The sequence below is a fragment of the Leptonychotes weddellii genome, chromosome 7 (genome assembly GCF_054177405.1).
Source record: "Leptonychotes weddellii isolate Sample4059 chromosome 7, ASM5417740v2, whole genome shotgun sequence".
NCBI lineage: Eukaryota > Metazoa > Chordata > Mammalia > Carnivora > Phocidae > Leptonychotes > Leptonychotes weddellii.
In genome coordinates, this window is record NC_138375.1 from 60548655 (window position 1) to 60567471 (window position 18817).

Genomic DNA, 18817 nt, shown 5'->3' on the forward strand with positions numbered 1-18817 from the left:
GAGAGACCCACATTCCTCAGGAATTCCTCTGCAGCTCTGGCTTCCTTAGGGTGGGTGGGAGGATTCGCTGAGGAATCAGGAGTCCTCGGGATTTAGAGCTGGTTGTTAGGTTTCATTTAAAAAGATCTTTCCTCCTCCATCCTCACAACAGCAGGACTAGATTTTTGTGTTGCAATTCTTTCATTAATGAGCTTGAAAAGCTTGACTTGTGCTCACAGTAGCTGGAGGCAGAAATGTAAGATATTTGAAAAGCCAGGAAGGGCTGAATCATCTGAACATCTGAGAACCCTCCATGTGGGGGGTCGGCCCCCCCTCAGCCCTCCTACAGGAAGCAGAACCATTGAGACTGGCTCTCACATACTTCACAAAAAAAGCATACAAAATTCTAAAAACTTCAAGCAATGCAGAAGTGAGTAAAGCAGGAAATGAAAGCCTTCAGGCAGCCCCCCTCCGGGAGTCGCCCATTGTCGAGCGGGCGGGCAGCTTTCTGGTCTATTGTTAGAGTAGCTCAGCCATTCACACTCAGATTTTCAGTTGTTTTTGCAAAAGTGGCATCCAATAGAAGTCACCCTTTTCACTTGACAATGTATCAGACACTTTTCCATGCCAATGCTTGTTGATCTGAGCTTTTTAAAAATAATTGCAGAGTATTTCAATAGAACCATTATACCTTGCGGAATTTAACCAGTACCCCGGCTGATTCCCATTCTTAGCTGTTGTAACCAATACTGAAGTGAACCCAGCTGTAATCCCCTCATGTGTCTTTATACACCAACACATAAGAAAAATTCCTAGAAATCAGGTTGCCTCGTCGAGGAATAGGTTTTTTATTTTGCTAGATCCTCCCAGATGGCCTTCCAAAACAGCTGTGCTCAGGTACATTCCTCATACACTCCTCAGTCATTTGTAGAGGAATTTCTTCCACAAATCTGGTTTCTCATGATGCTCCAAAGAATCAGATAGATACCTTCAAGGGAGTTGTTCATACGCTGTTTTAACAACTGTTGTCACTGAGAAGCTGTCACCCAGGCGTGGTGCTCAACACTGGGGGTACGTTTGGGTAAGGTCTTCGCCACCTGAGAGCCTACATGCCAGTGGGGGGGTGCCTGCTGAGGTGAAAGGCGGATCAGGGGCGCCTGGGTGGCTCAGTCGGTTAAGTGGCTGCCTTTGGCTCAGGTCATGATCCCAGGGTCCTGGGACGAGCCCCACATCTCCCACTCCCCCTGCTCGAGCTCTCTCTCCGCCTGACAAATAACGGATCAGATTGTGCTGCATGTGAGATTTGTGCTGCACAGGGCCCTGACGATGCAGTGATACTGTGCCTATGACGGGTACCTCTAGAGGGAGGGTGCTCATGAGTGTTTCCCTGCCCAGGTCTTCTGCTCAAGGGAATCAGAGGAAGGCAGGAAGCGCACTGGGCACTAGAAACCTCCCCTAACTGAATCCTAAGTCAATTACTTTGGCTTACCCCAGCAGGAAAGAGCCCATGGAACTCGAAGCCTTGGGGGAGGGAGGTTGTCAAAGTGCAAATGTAAGTACTTTAAAGGGGCACCAAGGACCTTGAAAATGAGAGTATCAATTTCTACTCCCTCTATCACTACTGTTTTTTGTTTTTGTGAAGTAGGATCATGTTGATTTCACGGAGTCCGGACCTGTCCAAGGTAGGGGCCCAGACCAGAGGTTTCTGTTCTCAAATCAGTGATTCAAGAGATACTTCTTAGCATTCCTGGAAAAGAGGGGGGTGGAACCCAAAGGAGGTTTGTGGTTAAGCTGCACTCCTGAGCATTTGATAGGCCCACAGGACAAAGGAACTTCTAGATTGGCTGATTCCGTATCTGGATGGCTACAACCTCGTCTTGTTCCTTTGTGACACGAACTGCGATCTGAGCTCTCCAAAGGGCCCTTATCAGCCTTCAGGAATGCAGTGGTGAGATGTTCTGGACCTGAGGGGACCTCTAGGTACCTCGAATACCTTCCGTTTCGTACCTGCCTTTTGACTTGGCAGCTCAACCTTCTTCCTCTGCCACCATTTCCAGGGTAACAGCCACCGCCCTCATCTTGTCAAGTTACTCCAGGCGTGCTTTGTCTCTCCTCCTTACAGAGAAAAGAAGTTAAAGGTCAGAGTTCAAGAGTTGGTGAGTGCCTTGGAAAGACTCACCAAGAGCAGTGAAATCCGACACCAGCAATCGGCAGAGTTCGTGAATGACCTAAAGCGAGCCAACAGGTAAAATCTCCATTTGTGGATTTCCAGTGGTGCCTGGACTCCTACACCAGGGAGGGCATTTCCATAATTGCTGGGAACCTCACCAGCCCGCGTCCCCCCACCTCCACCCCAAGTCCTGGCCTTCCCTAAGGCATCATTTCCCAGTGTTGCATAGGAAACTAAGAAATGCTCAGTAAAGGCTTCTCCTTGGGCCAGATGTGTTTGGGAAATGCAGCATACTAAAGTCCCCTTAATTCCTACGGTAAAGGTTCTGAGAAGTTAAAAAATTAAAAAAAAAAAAAGTAGTGTTTAAGCCAATATTTTCCAAACAAAACTGGCTATGTAACTTTTGTATGAGCAACAGCTTTTATTCATTAGTAAACTCTGGCCCCCAATGTGGGGCTCTAATTCATGACTCCGAGGTCAAGAGTTACTCTACCAACTGAGCTGACCAGGTGACCCTATTGGTGGGACACTTTATGGGGCACTTCTGTAAGACAGCAGCCTCAAGCTTTTTGGGCTCAGGATCCCTTTATGCTCATAAAAAACTAAGGAACCCAAAGAACTTTGTTCTCATAAATTACTTAGCTTAGAAACTAAAACCGAGACAAATTTTTCTAAGTTTTTGTTTACCAAAAAAATAATAAATTCAAAATAATAGTAATAAATTGGTAACATGTAATACCATTGGCATTTATTAAAAAAACTATTTTCCAAAAAGATAGAAAAGTGGCACTGGTTTTTACAATCTGCAAATCTCTTTACTGTCTGGTTGATTCGCACCTTCACTTCTACAGGCAGTATTCTGTTGTGAAGTAAGTTGGGACACCTAGCTTCGTGTGGAGCTGAGGTAAAGGGCGTCCAAGGCCGCTCTCCCAAGAGGGTTTTGGGAATCCTAGGGAGTCGGTTTCCAGACCACACTTGGAGGACCTAACTGTACATGGAAGGAACTGGGCTGCTATTTTGGACCAGAGCAGGTATTAGGGCTTACCCAGCCCTGGGCTCGTACCCTGCTCTCCCCACCAGGCTCTCAGGGAGACAGTTCCGAGGGGCCTATGTTCTGAGGGCTGGCAGCAGGAGTTGATGGCCTTGTGCTCTGAATCCCACCAGCCCCAAGCGTAAAGAGAATTCCTCGGAGCCTCCCTCCCTCCTCCTAGGTGGGGTCTCTTAGACTGCAGGGCTTGAGAACACTCCTGGTAACTTACACTGGACCATCTGTTGCAGGCAGCCATGGAACGACACTCATTACTTGTGTTTATTTTTAAAGATTTTCTTTGTCAGAGAGAGAGAGAGCACAAGCAGGGGGAGGGGTGTGGGAGAGGGAGAAGCAGGCTCCCCGCTGAGCGGGGAGCCCGATGTGGGGCTGGATCCCAGGACCCCTGGGATCATGACCTGAGCAGAAGGCAGATGCTTAACTGACTGAGCCACCCAGGTGCCCCTCATCACTTGTATTTAAATGACAGACTTCTGAAATTCAGCTACCTTTTCTATCTTACCTATTTTGGATGTGGCTAGTCTGGGTCATTGGTTTACACCCTTCCTAACAGATTAGGGACAAGCCTCCAGCAGGGAAGCGACCTGTAGTTAAGCCAACAGGTGAATGGCCGTGAGTGCAGAATACTTGACTTCCCATTCTTTAGAGGCTGAGTGACCTCTCCAGCCCTGCTTACCCAGCAGACAGGACAAGGTGTGTCTCCACACTACTGAGCTGACTCTTCCCTCTCCTCCCTGCTCCCACACAGCAACCTGGTGGCTGCCTATGAAAAGGCCAAGAAGAAGCACCAAAACAAACTGAAGAAGTTGGAGTCTCAGATGATGGCCATGGTGGAGAGACATGAGACCCAAGTGAGGATGCTCAAGCAAAGAATAGCTCTGCTGGAGGAGGAGAACTCAAGGCCACACACCAACGAGACTTCACTTTAATTGGCACTTGGGCACCAAAGCTCTGCCTGTGGAAGCTGAACCCGAGCAGGTCACCGGGGAGAGAAGGGCCCCAGGAGACAGAGCACCTGGTGGGAGAGACAAAAGGGAAGGCCGGCAGGTAGGTCAGCACCTGCGCAATGGAGTACCATGGACCCCGCGCCGCGGACGAGTGGCCTGCTGACCCCGAGTGGACTGGAGCCAGAGGGTCCCGTTTCCTCCCCGTCTGGGCCCGGAGACAGTGTGTAAAGAGCAGGCCTTGCTTCTGCTTCCAGCGCGGGCAGCCCCCCGCCGGCCTGTTCTTTCCGGAGGCTGTGCGTCAGTGGTACCCTCGGCATGTTTTAGAAGACCGTCCGTTCTGTTTTTTTTGGTGGTGACCGGATCTCTGACATCCCCAGTTTCTCGTCTTTCTTTCTCCTTCAGGGATAAACTCTGACACATGTGGGAGTGCGGAGGGGGTGTCTTCAGCTTCTAGAACTGCTGATTTGCTTACTGCAACCAGGCTTTGGTTTTCGAGACCCACGTACCAGCTCTGAGACACAGGCTGTCGCTCAGAGGTGCTCTGAGGCGGATGACAGGCGATGGTGCGTAGGGGCCACAGTCCCCGATACACTCAAAGTTACAGGTAGAGCAACCCCAGGGCTTCGGCCTGAACAGTTCTTTTTGGGAACATGGGCACTTCTTTCACCTCTCACTGTGGAGGTAGGGCTGGGAAGGACACTTTCTTTTGACTGGGGGATTTTCCCTTCCAGTGGAGCCTTATTAAAGCCAAGACTTAGAGCTGAGGTGGTCCTGTTAATATACAGAGTGGAACTAAAATTTTATCAGGGGTTTCTTCAAGAGCAGGGGAGCACTGTTAGGACTTTTGCCCACCTGAGGGCTCTACATAATTGCTGTTCTGCATGAATCAAAATTCATCCACAGGAATACATACGTAGCTGTGGACCTGCCTCTATTTCTCTAAGGGCAAGAGGCAGGACACCAAGCAGAATGTCTTGCAGGCTGAGCCCACCTATTTAAGAGATGGCTACGGAACCATCAGTTCAAGACTTCGCTCCTGCTGTTATGAAAGGCAGGGGGTAAAGGAATGGTCCTTGGGACCTCCTTTTATCCCGCCCCCCAAAGTGGAGGTTAGTATACGGTACTTAAACAGGTTAAATTTCAAGCAAAATGCTGACAGGGCTGGGCCAGGACCAAAGTACCTGATGTCTTTCAGGAAGGCCTCCATCTTAAATTCATTATTCCATCTCCTGTCTTTCACTTCTTCTATAGTTACCCTACACTGATACACTGTAAAGGACCACCTGCCTTTCATTCTGTAGTACTTGAAGACCCACCCGAAGTCCCCTGAGAAGTCTATCCCAGAGTTCACAGTTCTGTTTAGGACCAGGTCACCACCTTAGAGTTCCAACGTCCATGTTTTCAGACAACCGGATAGAAGTTCCTCAGCCGCCTTTGCCCTGGAGAAGGCCACTCCAGCCACCAACTGGAGGGCAGAGCAGTTCGAGCAGTTCTATCCCAAAAGCAACCACCCTTCTTTCTTAGGCCAGCAGTAAGGCTGCCCATCTTCCCAAAAAAGTCACCAAAAACCAAAAAAAACCGTTGCCAATCTGGAAGGACCAGCTTTTGGCTGGTTTGATCACTGTGTAAGTGCCCACCGGCTCCTGTTTCTGTTATGGATCTTCTATTTAGTCAAAGTTGGTTCTTGTGATTTATTTTTAATCAATTTTTACTCTTTGGATAAAGTTTCATTTTGTCATAAGGAAAATGTGACTGAAAAAGTTATATGCAAAAAAAAAAAAAGCTTAAAAGACAAAATACTAGTTTTCCCCATTTTTCAGTTTGCCGAGGGGAAGTATTTATGACTGAACAGACATCAAAGCAGCTTTCATCTTCACCAACACTGAAAAGTATAGCTGACACAGGAATATAATCCTGTCTGCTGACTTCTGTCTACCATTCTTGGTCGAGCTTAAAAGAAAACTCACCCTTTTAGCGTCATGTAACTCTTCCAGACCCAAGAGGTCTCAGCTCCTCCATTATAAGCCCCAGTATTACTGACCCTACCTGGCCTCCTTTCGAATTTATACTTCAATATAATACTTTTAAATATGTGGTCATTGGGTGAAAACTATTTCCCCAGAAAAACTGTTACTTTCATAAATGTGTGGAATAAAAACAAGCAATTAAATAGTTGATTTCCTTTCCTTGTATTTTTCAAATACTCCCTAACACAAGATCCTTGTTGAAGGTGAACCAACAGGCATTTGTTTATGCTAATTGTGGGGCCCACTAAAACCACATTGATTAAATAATTGCAGGTACCTGAAGACTTTTTTTTTTTTTATAACCTGAGTTTTTCTTTTTAAATAGTAGCTGGTTTATATTAACCTCTCCATCAAAGGTAAACAATGATACTGATTTAACTTGTATGAGGTTAAAAGTCTTCAGACTTCCATGTTTTTGTTTTCCACTTCCCTCAATGGTTACCTCTTTTAGGCAGTCACCTTCTCTGTTCCATCTTCGGCTCTTAGAGAAACAGGCATGGGAAGAAAGGATCCATTTCACAGTTCCCTTGGAGTGTATTTCCCACCGCTGAATTAAGGTAAAAATCATAGGCAAGAGAGACTTCGTCTGTAGCTGGAGTAGCATCAATGTGTGGGCCTACCAACTGATCTGATGTTCTGCCAAAGCCCGTCTGCACCAGCTACCAAAACTGCTATGGACTCGCAGGTGGTAAGATTCCTCTTGGAGACTTAAGATACTTAATCATAAATAACTTGGGTAATTAAGTGATCAGACAGCTGAGATTGATCAAGTCCTTTCTCCCTCTCCTGCTCCAGCCGCAGAGGTACACTAGCTGTTTCATCATTGCCAATGCAGGTAATTAACTGTTTCAGATTCACGCTCACCTACAAGCATGTCAGCTTTCTGAAGTTAACATCCAAGCTGCCCGAAACTGGAACGTTAGGTTAATAAAAAATTAAGTGCCAGTTAAACATAACTGCTTAATTCTCCTTTGAGATGCTTGCACTTGTTGCTAAGTCTTCCTCTGAGCCTGCAGCAATACTTTTACAGGGATCTCTGAGAACTTTAAATGAGAGCCTTGACATTCTGACTACTCCAGAAAGGCGTCCAAATTAGAGCCTATATGATTTCTTAAAAACTGTTAAAGTAGTAAAATCCTGACTAGCCTCATCCTAAGAAAAACTTGAAACTGTATGAAAATCTCCTAGTGCCTACCTGCATATCAATTATATTATTTTAAAAGAGAAAAACACCCCATAGTTTTACCTCATCTGGACTGTACTATGCCACTGGCATGAGTTAGGAACTTCTATAGTTGCCTGTTCCCTTCTAAAGGTGTTCTACGGCCACTAAAGTTATCCTGCAATTATTTTTAAACTCTATCAATTATCTTAAAGCTCTCAAGAGTTTGGGGTGTCATGTTCATATTTTAAGTAGTGAGAAAGACATCCAGACTACAGAAAACACCCAACGGATCCCTAAAACTTTCAAGCCATTAGCAAACGCCTAATTGGGAGTTACGTCTCCTCCATGAAACATAGCTGTACCTGTATTTCTAGATGCAGCAGAGATGGAACATTTTTGGAGGCCAAAAGGGAGAGAATTCTGATGAGTGAAATTTCTGCATTGAATTGAATTAGGGTGCAGTCACAGGGTTGCCAAGGTTTTTTTCTGCAGTGACAGCTTTGTAGAACCATAGTATTAAAAAAACTCCCAAAAAAAAAAAAAGTCCTAGAGCAAATATTTTTCTATTTATCTATGTGGAATGGCCTATTTGACAAGAAATGATACAAACTCTACTTGCTGCCCACCTGTTTTTCACTGAGGTTTATCCAAATCCTATTCTGTTTCATTGAAACCTTGTGTTTATGTAGGCCAGGCTGAAGTCAGCTATGAATCTGTGGCCTTCTGAAGTTCCCTGTTTCACACACTTGAAGTTACTTTCTAATAGATACGTGTCTTCAGCTGCCAAGCACTGACTTTTTAGAATTGGACCCAGAACTACCAAAGTAATGCTGACCGCTGCCACCGTGTCATCACTGAGCACTCAAGGGCTGTTAAAATATGAACAAGCTGAAAAGCAGCTGTACCTGCACTCTTGTTTTACCAATTCCTGTATAGAGGAAGACTGTTTCACATACAATGGTTGCATTTTTGATTGAGTTAGATTGGATAAATTCTCTATCACACTGCATCTGAGTGAGCTCTTGCATGGGACCAAGACAAGAAATCAATCTGCCCGTAACAGCAACTGCTATTGAGTAACTAGATCCTTGACTAATAGTGCTTGATTTTTCCATAGTCAAGGTTGCTACACATCACTCATCCACTGATCATCTGAAATACCAGCTTAGCAGAATGAAGAAGCAAGCTATATACAAAATTCCCTCACATTCACACCGATGACCTACTTTTAGTTAGTGCTTACTGTACCTTTCACTTCTGCACTTTCTGCAGATCAAATCCATGTGGAAAATGTTGTTCGTAGAACTCACAGAATTCACTAAGAGTGCTCGTGTCAACGACTGCCAAATGAGAGCCCCTAATAATCTGCTTTTGTTTGAACCTAATGCAAAGATGACACATGTTCTTTTCTAATCAGTTTCTAGACATATTAAGACTTATTTACTTTGCATGAGATTTAAGTTTCCTATTTGAAAATTGTGCTCCTTTTAAACCACTTGAATTAGAAGAACCTGCTTGAATGTACGGTCAGTTATTAAAGCACATGTGACTACGTTTGCATTCGTCAGTATTGTTCTACTGTTTGTACTGAAAGTCTCATTTTAAAGTTGCCCCTTAACACTGTACTATACCTTGTAATTTTTTAGATTCTTCACTTGTATGCTTTAAATGTTTCCAGATGCCTTTAGTTTAGCTGCTGTAAAATAGCTACTTTGTGTTATTTGATATAGAATTGTTTAAAAAAAAACTCCATTTATTTATACAGAGACATTTATAATATTTTACAAACATTCTTATATTCTGAATAAATATTTCTAATTCCATGACGTACTTTAACTGTCTTCATTAAAGGGTGATAAGACTGTCCTTCTGCAATACTGTTGTACATGTAAATGTCCAACCTATGCTGCTTCACGTTACATTGAAAGCCCTAGTCAAAACTGGGACCCAGAAGACACTACATTAGGTCAAATCAGCCACAGAACCCTCATTTATCACCAATTTCTATTTGGCTGCCTTTTAAAATTTGGTATGAATGGAAGTTATCTATTGAGAAAAATCTTGTTTCATTTTTAAAAATCAGGGAAACAGACTATCATCAAGAACTGGAAGTGCAAGGAAGTCACACATGACTACAGGAAAGATGGCAAGCAGCTCTGCAACCCGTCTACCTGTCCACTAGAGGGACAATGTTCTGCAATGAGGGCGTCTCTCCGGATGCAAGCAAAATGTATACGTTGGTGCTCCTCTTAAGATTTTAAATAAAAATTATCATATACATGAGGTTTGTAGTGGAGAAGAATGTATTTCTCTCATTTCTCTCCCAGAAGACTGTTAAGTATTCTATTTGGAAAGCCTGGTTGGAGAACAACTGTTTAAGAAATACTGGATTGTATGTATCTAACCAATTCTGCTTTAGAGCAATAACCAAACTGTTAAGTGTTTGAGATGGAGAATACATACCAGTTCTTTATTTTCACTTTTGCAGAGACACTCTTTTAACAGTTCTTCCCATCATATAAACATACCTTTATCTCATACTTGTCATTTTTTATTGGTCCAAAGAGAGACAAAATATGAGTAAATTGGAACCTATGAAACAAGTAACAGTAGCAGAAACCAGGTTAAGGTAGTAATTAAAACTGCCTAAGCAGCAAAATTTATTGATATTGCACTACAAACAGCCTAAATTTAACACGATAATATTTTTACAGAAAGCCAATATTTGAACAATCAACTGTAAAAATGTTTTAAAATACAAAAGGAAACCTTCATTCATTCAAATTGTATTCTGTAAGATAAAATGTTTTTCATTTCTAAACTGGTGTTATTTACATCAAAAAGCTTTCAAAAAAGAATAACTGTTAAGACACAGGACTTTGTTCATTTTCTCAGGGGAGCGTACAGCTGGCATTGCTAGTCAACTCTGGCAGTATGATAATCCTGCAAACATTTAAACTCACTGGAAATTCTTAATTTATGATAGTCACACCCAATATAAGTGAGAATCAGTCCTCATCCTTTGATTAACACTGAGGGAAAGAGACAAAGCTACTGTTTAGCCAGAATGTAGTAAATCCAGAAACACCATAAATCCAATCAAAAGGTATCAATTTGTATAACAACAAGGTAAATCCCACAGCTATTTTGAGGTTCCTTTTCTGCTCTAATTGTTTGACGACTAACCAAAACAAGCACCAGGAACTTCATTACTACCACAGGCAGAATTACTCCCAATGGTTTACTTACACAGTCTTTTTCCAAACATTAAAATGCCCTAGAAGGTGAAGTCATAAAACGCTGTGATAATTAAGGCAAAAATTAAATGTTGTATCATTTCACATAAGACAAAAAGGTACTAAGAGTTTACAAATCTAGTCACATTCACTCTAAAGTCCAGTTTTCTCAACATCATATTTAGTGAAACCATTTCAATTTTTTTCTACCAGCTTTTGTAGGTCCCACATAAAATTTAACATGACTCAGCATAAATATCTTCACCTTCTTCAGACTAAAACCCTCTCCCAAGAAAACTGTTTAAAGACTACACATCTTCCTTGAACATTACCTAATCTCTGCAGCATAAAAGATACTTCAAACCCTTGTTTTGGAAGTAGTAGGATTAAAAAAGGTTAAAAAAAAAAATTCTTATTCCCTTTCCCATCCAAACTAAACTGCATGAAAGACAATCTTATATAGGATTTCACTTGTTAATACACGAACTATAATTCCATTTGATTAATCATTTTATTCTGAAATAAGACTGTTTTAAGTTTACATTAAAGCCAACACATAAACCTTTAAATCTGAATTGTATATGTCAATTACCAAAGGTGATTTTTTATAAGGTATTAAGCTAATAAACTTCAAACACAATCATAAGAAAATATATATATGTGTGTATATTACATAAATGTGTGTTATATACACAAATATATATATACAAAATAGTTCATGGTTTTATTTTCCTTCCCTGTTACTGAAGGAAAAGTCTGTAAGAAAATGGAAAGTCAGTTAGCTATCTCTTGTCCTAACTTTGAAGTGAAATATGAGCAAAAAAGTAAAATTAAAGACTCAGTTCTTCAGACACTTCTATTTGAAATTAAAAGGTACTTGTACAGCATCCAAATGCAAACCTTTAAAATGAACAACAGAGACAGCAGTGCGCTAGGACAGTAGTGAAATGCACAAAGAAACTTGTAGATATGTCTTTTGTGCTTTTCTATCAGTGCACATTATATATACAGGACATGAAGAGAGCAAGTCCACTGCTACTCATTCACTGAAAAAGTATTAACATTTAACCAAACTGCTGAGGAATAGTTACTACCTTGCTAAACTGCATTCAGTTGAGAACCTTTACTTTCATTTGCTGCCATCCATAGCTGATGCCAAAATTACCACAAAAGAATAATATAAACCAAGATATTTTACAAAGAACTAATTTCTTAAAGCTTGAGAAATGACTAAAAATGTAGATTTGTGCCCAGAATGTTTCACACCATAGTTTGTAGCTAGAGATTGTTTCAGAACCTCAGTCAATGAATTAAAAGCAGATTAAATTAAAATGTTATATTCTACCTCAGAAAGTCCACAACCTAAGACTGTTACCTAAGACCTCTCAAGGACTAAGGACTAGCAGAACACTGCCCATTTCACCCTAGAACCACAATTTTCTTTGTTCTCAATCTGATAGCTACATGCACTGAGACCCAAAACGGCACTGGTATCCACAGCCTTCCTCTCTGCTTGTGGCCCAAGGGTTGAGTGAGATCATCTCTGAAGGGTAAGATATGATCACTGCATATAAATTCCCACAGTGGCAGATTTACCATAAGGATGTAGCACAAACTATTCTTCTATAGAAGGGACAAGATACAAAGGGCGGGTGGGATAGCGGTGGGGACTCCATGGCCTCTTCCTGACTTCAGAAGCCAATAATCAAAACAACACCCAAACCCCTACAAGAGCCCTCCCACCAAAAAAGCAGCATATATATATGTTCAGGGCCTTATTCTTCCATTGGACCAAAGGACTAAAGAAATCTACTAAGAGGAGGGTCCACGTGGGACGAAGTTACAAAACAAGGTAATTGATTCCTGCATCCAATCCCTTTCCCACAAGCACCGTCGGCCAATACTACACAGCTAATGCAAGCACTCTGCGCGGGTCGATTCTTTTCAGATTGTGCTCTCAAGCCGCTACCATTGCTAAACCATCCCCTCTGCTAACCAGATTAAAGATTCAATTATAAACATCTCTCAAAATAAAACTTCCATACTTTACCATAGTTTTTATTTACATTTCTTTGTACTTTAAAGTCTGAGCAACTACGCTGGTGGAAGCCAGCCCTTCAAGTCCACTCCCATGTATGAGAGGTAGCTTTATTCTTTTCCCTAGCTTTACTGTTTCAATAGTAAATGCTGTTTGTCACAAGACAGCTCGATGGAAAGGTATGGATCACCCTTCAGAACGAATGTACAGCTACCTCATGAAGTGGCTATGTCACACACCTGACCATGGCTGGCTGTGCTCTGACTTATGTTCCTGTAAGAAAGCAGAGCACTTCAGTGTGGCTGCAGTTGTAAATTATCAGCACAGGAAGGACCAGACTCCCAAACATCGATCTTTAAAGTGAGAAAAAGTACTTCAGATTTACTGGATTGCTTGGCAACCATAAAAAAATAACAACTTTATCCAGAGCTAGAAAACACTTGGTAATGGCCACATATATTAGACACTGCTTGGCCGAGGCAATTATCATGTTTCTAGCCTAATACAACAGACAGCACTCAAGAACTGGTTTATCTTCTAAAATTTATTCCTTATACTCTCACTATAGCTATCTCCTCCCTTCAGGGCACTTTTGTTGTATAATAATAACCTATCCTATATTTTGAAACGGCAATCCAAAACTTTATTTTGAAAGCAAGGGACAGAGCCTTTATTGCCTATTTGCAATCTGCCATCTTCAGGACACCCGAGTATAAACTTCAAGAGCAACTCAATTCTAGGAAGATGCTGATGCCATCATAATCTCATTTTTAGAGTTCTCAGCAACTATACAAATACACTTTAAAGTCTTAGGACAGAATATAAAATGAGGAACTCTAGCTAGGCTTTACCAAGCTATCAGAAATAAGGTTTAACAAAACTGTTGTTTTACTAACACCTGTTTAGCCATAGAGAGATACTTAAAGGTAAAGGATATTGGTACCTTCAGACAAAGTTAAGACTTTGTCTTGCTTATCATTAATCTAAAATTACATCAATACATATGAGCCCCTTCCCCAGGCCAGAATATAATCCGAGTCAAAATCACTAAGTGACACTTTTCTTCAATCATAAAAATGTTAATGAATCTGACCTTGTAACTATGATTAATATGCAAAGAAAACACTGCCTCAGAGAACACAGAGACGTAATAGATGTCGATCAAAACAAAATCTCAACAGGCAGAGGGAGGTACTGGTACAAAAATAAAGATAAAAAGCTAAGAGAGATTATCATAGTAAGAAAAGTAACTTGGCAAAACAGTCTAATTTTTATATTGACTTTGCATACTGTTCAAGTTAACTGTTGGAAACAAACAAAAACAAAAAAGAGGGACTTAGGTAATGAAATGTTTTTAATGCGTACATGCACTTAGACCTGAACTTCTCTAAAGACCACCATAATATGTTGAGCTTTATAATAAAATTTAAATTTAATCCCTGTGGAAGGATGTCATTCACTTAAGAGTTTTTTATTTGATATTACGCACAAACTACTAAAGCCGTAAAAGACAAAGTACCAACCCAATCTTATAGCATAAAAGTATTTTTGCTATATTTTGCTATACATCTTCATTATCTGCACTTACTAATTGATATTTAATAGAAAAATAAGAATATCCAAAGCTCAAAGCAGCAAGCAGTGACCACAAATCCCTTGACAACATAGGAGACTTGCTTTTATATATTAACATGAAAATCCAACTTAAGTTTCAAACCTCTTCAAATTTCACCCATGCTAAGGGTTCTATTCAGTTTATGTCTCAGGAAGAGTGTCACTGGTTGAAATCCTAAAACCATTCATTTGCTATTTCTTAACAAAAACTTGTGAAAGCATGTAAACTATACCCCTATCTTTTGGATAACAATGGTTAAGTACAAAAAAATTCATTTAACATCTTACAAATCATTACAGTTATACATAAAAGCATCTACAAAATTTAAAAAAATAAAAGATTCACAGTGCACTGAACCTTGGAACATGTAAGGTTGGAACATAAGAACATTTAAAAAGTGGATTCAAAGACCTATTTTTCCTCTCAAAGACATAAAACACAATGAAGCCAACACAACTACTCTTCTCATCTAGCTTCTTAAAATGCAGCACACAGAAGTAAATTATTGCATATTCAGCACACTCCTTTATCACTTGATTTCTTCAAACCATGCTAAAATTTCTCAAAGGAGAAATCCAGTTCTGTGCTAAGCATGGCCTTTCTCAAGGTAACCTGAACACTGAGAAACTAATACACAGGTTCAAGGGAATAAGTATAGCAGATGTACATAAAACAGGTACATCCAACTTATACATTTTCTGCATAGTTAAGTCACATCACACACATAAACTTTAACTCACATCTTTATCTCAAACTGTCAAGAGAGCTAAAAGCCTCAAGTTACCAAAATCCCATCCCAACAATACCCTTATTTTGTTCCACAGTGCATTAAATGAAGCAGCACAACAGCAATAACATTTAACCATAGTTAAACTGCTGTAATTGAAAAGAGATAATCTGTTGGTTCTTGAAAAGGCTCAACACCTTTAGAGGACATACTTCTGGTAACTAACTATAATCTCTTTTGCTTTTGCATTAAGAGCTGAAAAACCCAACTCTAGGCACCAGAAAGATTGACCAAAATACTCAAAAAACAAAAACCACACACACACACACAAACACACACACACAAAATTACTAAAAATTATATGGTTTCCAGATGACAGTAAATGAGTGAAAATGATTTACCTGCCAGGCAAACTAAGTTTTCACTCCCTTAACAATTTAATAGAAATCTGGAATGCTGGGACCAACTATAAATATGGCTCAAGGAGACCCAAGCAAAGCAGCTGTATTTCTGGAAAGAACAGTAAGAGCTTCCAAAAGCAATCATATAACGCATTTTAAAAAAGGTCACAGAAGGATTCACAAGTTTGTCACATTAAAAGATGCAGGATTATGAATAACCTAATTTTAAACACACTGCTGTAATCGTGAATTCTCCTGCTTAGCACCAAGAGGGTGACACTTTTATTAATAAATAGAATTTCTCCTTTAAATTTAATCAAGCCATTTAAAAGCTAAAGCAAAGAAATACCAAGTGAATTCCTTACAATAGTACTTCTTCTGAAAGTCCCACTGGGTTAAATAGAACCCCTATTAAATAGGCTATCTATACAGAATAAAGATTTCTACAATAAAATTTACAAGCAGAGATATATTCTGTGGATACCACATGTAAAAAAAGATTTTTAAAACCCACATGGCAGATGCACACGCACGCATATGCTCACACATAACACGCCCAAAAGAAATACCTTCAATGAGGTCAGAAGCAGCCCCAACACTAAAGCCCCCTTTTAAAGTTCTGGCGATTGTCCTCAATTAGAGCTGAAATTCTTCTTAAAATGGGCATTGCCATCTTTATTTAGATTTAAGAATCCTGAAAGAGCAAAATACAGTCCTAGAAGTGAGTTATGTATGTTACCTTCATGTTCTGATCGTCCCCTAGTGAAATGCTTTATTTGTACTTGGGTGAACCGCATACCCCTTCCCTTCTCACTCCATCATCCAGGGGCTTCAGCATGCTCATAAAAGCATGTCAGTTTCTGCTGCTACTGCAAATTGGAACCTAATACAACATTAGTTTCCAGAGATCAACACCAAGATGCAATGTAAAACCTAATAATGTCAGTATTCCATTCATATTTACACAACTGTAATAGGGAATAAATTTTCACAGGAATGAAACCATTGTACAATACTGAAGAGCTGGTGGCAGGACAGTGAAGACAAGACCAAAGCAGCTGCCACCAAAGCAGTTGCCGGGTCCCGGCCTCCATGCTCCACGCTCCCCTCTCCCCACCACTCTCCCAGGTTTGCTGACTGCACAAGGCTCTCAACTCCAAGTCAGAGTGTACTCCCCCCACCTAACCAACTCAGTCCCTCTCCAGGCTGAGGACTTTGTCTTTTAATGAAGTGCTGTGTTCATTTTTAACATGAACATTACACAGTAGATGCTGGCTCTAAATAAACCTTTCAACAAATCTCCCAGCAGAGGAGGATTAGAGAACCCGAGTGGTTAGAAGCAGAGAAATGCGCAAAATGCCACCAAAGCAGATGACCTGTGATCTTGACTTCTGTGACATTTTTAGCTCTTGCATTCATTTATTATTTGTGAATTTTAAGTTTCTTTTAAAAACGTCAACATAAGCAAACTCTAATTGCAGTCACTGTCATGGATAGATGGAACATTCCCATTAACTTGGCTACCTGATGATGACTCAAACACTATTTTCTTGACCAGAACACGAAATAAAAATCACAATCACACAGAAAAAAATGCTCTCATAAAAAGCAACTTAAATTCGTTAGCCAAACACTGAAAAGGTATATCTGTATAAAAGGTTTTAACTGCATTTACAGTGCAAACTCATGTTTCTTTCTACTCTCTCTTCTGCAGAGAACGTTATCTTCAGAAACATCATTGCCTCCCTGCATTTCTTTAAAACACCTGAGAAAGGTAAGGCTCAAAGAGACACCCACTCAAATGCAACAGGTCTCTGATGCTGGGACTTCCACAACACATCTGCTGCTTTCAAAGGTCCAAGATTTTCATTATAGCATTATGGTCAAACTTAAAACTCAAAAAGGCTCTGGATGAAAAGGGGAACTTGCAATGACCATTACATGCCACAGACTGTCCCTCGGCATGTTCTAGCAACTGGTCTTCACCGGAGCAAGGCAAGTCATATGCAGCATCTGTTTAAATAAACAAACAAACAAACTCAGTAACTTTATAGTAAGAACTCAAATACTGCCCTTCCCACCTTTTGTTCTACAGGAATGCAGGTACAGTATATACTTTTCCTCACCACACTCTAAGTCTAACCTAAGCAGAACCGCCAAGATACTTTCCTTTCCCTAAACTGGGGCTCAACTGATTTTCTAATCTATGATTATTGATTTCCACACATTCATTCAAAATCTAATCTCAGCCTTTTTTTTTTTTTTTTTTTTTTGATAGTTAAAACAAAAAAGCAAGTTTAATCAATTTCCTAGGTGACTCAGACAGCCAGGTAATAAAAGTAAAGGATCCCAAACCATACCAAGTTTTCTTTTTTTAACATCTTAGGAAACCATTTTAAAAACATTTCTGGGGTAAAAAATGAAAACCTTAGATAGTTTTTTCGACAAATGCTAGAACCCTAATCTCAGCCTTTAAGACCCTTACTATTCACATGCTTTCAAAAATGGGCATACTTTTGTCTACCTCCCATATTTGTTTTCTGTGCCAACATAAAGGGAGCTTCTTAAAAGATCAAAATGTAAGCACTGTAGAAAAAAGAAAAAAAAAGGCAAGCACTGTAAAGATTACAACTGTAATCTAAGATTTATAAAGAGTCCAATTCTAGAAAAATAAAGATGGAGCTTACCACATCTCTAGGGAATATATTAACCTACAGAAAAATCCAAATTTTCAAAATCATGGTCCAACAAAACTCCCAACTTACCAGGGTTTTGTTTTGTTTTTTTGTTTTAAAGGTAGAACACAGACCTAACCAGGAAAGTGGATTGGGAATAGACAAAGAACCTGGGAGGTTCAGTCAATTAAGCATCTGCCTTCAGCCCAGGTCATGATCTCAGGGTTCTGGGATCAATTCCCGCTTCGGGCTCCCTGAAAAGCAGGGAGCCTGCTTCTCCCTTTCCCTCTGCCCCTCCCCCCCTGCTTGGGAGCGCTCTCTCTCTCTCCAATAAATAAATAAAATCTTAAAAAAAAAAAAAAAAAAAAAGGCTGAGGCACAAAGAAAATCTCAAATGTTTCCCAGAACAAAAATCCTTTTATACTTCCTTTTCAAGACAAATTTTATATGTCCATACCATGCCCAACTAAGCTGGGTATATGAAGTTACAGTATACCTTCTTTTAATTTCTTCCTGAACATATATGGCTTTTTAAAGATTTGTAAAGTAACTGATTTCTGAGCTTACATTAATTAAACTACCAGCCTATCATGACCCCACCAGACAACATGGCCAGAAAAATCTTATTATGGGAACTTCTACCTCCATATCTATGTATACCAAACTACTGATAGTTCCTACGACTTCATAGTTAACCTTAATTTTCCAAAATAGGGTTAAAGCATCTTTGAAAATAGCATTTATCCTGCTTAAATCATAAACAGTACTGCAAGAAAATATGCTAATGCT

At 40.3% G+C, this 18817-nt stretch overlaps 2 protein-coding genes across 9 annotated transcripts in view; one reads left to right on the plus strand and one right to left on the minus strand.

Moving 5' to 3' along the window:
* The window catches only part of MCC (MCC regulator of Wnt signaling pathway), a 397697-nt gene extending 388538 nt beyond the window's left edge, over window positions 1-9159 (plus strand). For all 6 annotated transcript variants that reach the window (XM_081826454.1, XM_081826455.1, XM_081826456.1 and 3 more), the window contains 2 exons: window positions 2102-2224; window positions 3946-9159. In XM_081826454.1, coding sequence (XP_081682580.1) covers window positions 2102-2224; window positions 3946-4126 — 304 coding nt within the window. In that variant the 3' untranslated portion in view covers window positions 4127-9159. The remainder of the gene's footprint in view (window positions 1-2101; window positions 2225-3945) is intronic.
* Window positions 1-18817, minus strand: part of DCP2 (decapping mRNA 2) — a 75480-nt gene that overhangs the window by 10304 nt on the left and 46359 nt on the right. For all 3 annotated transcript variants that reach the window (XM_081826461.1, XM_081826460.1, XM_006747336.3), the window contains exon 11: window positions 1987-17366. In XM_081826461.1, the coding sequence (XP_081682587.1) occupies window positions 17203-17366 (164 nt within the window). In that variant the 3' untranslated portion in view covers window positions 1987-17202. The remainder of the gene's footprint in view (window positions 1-1986; window positions 17367-18817) is intronic.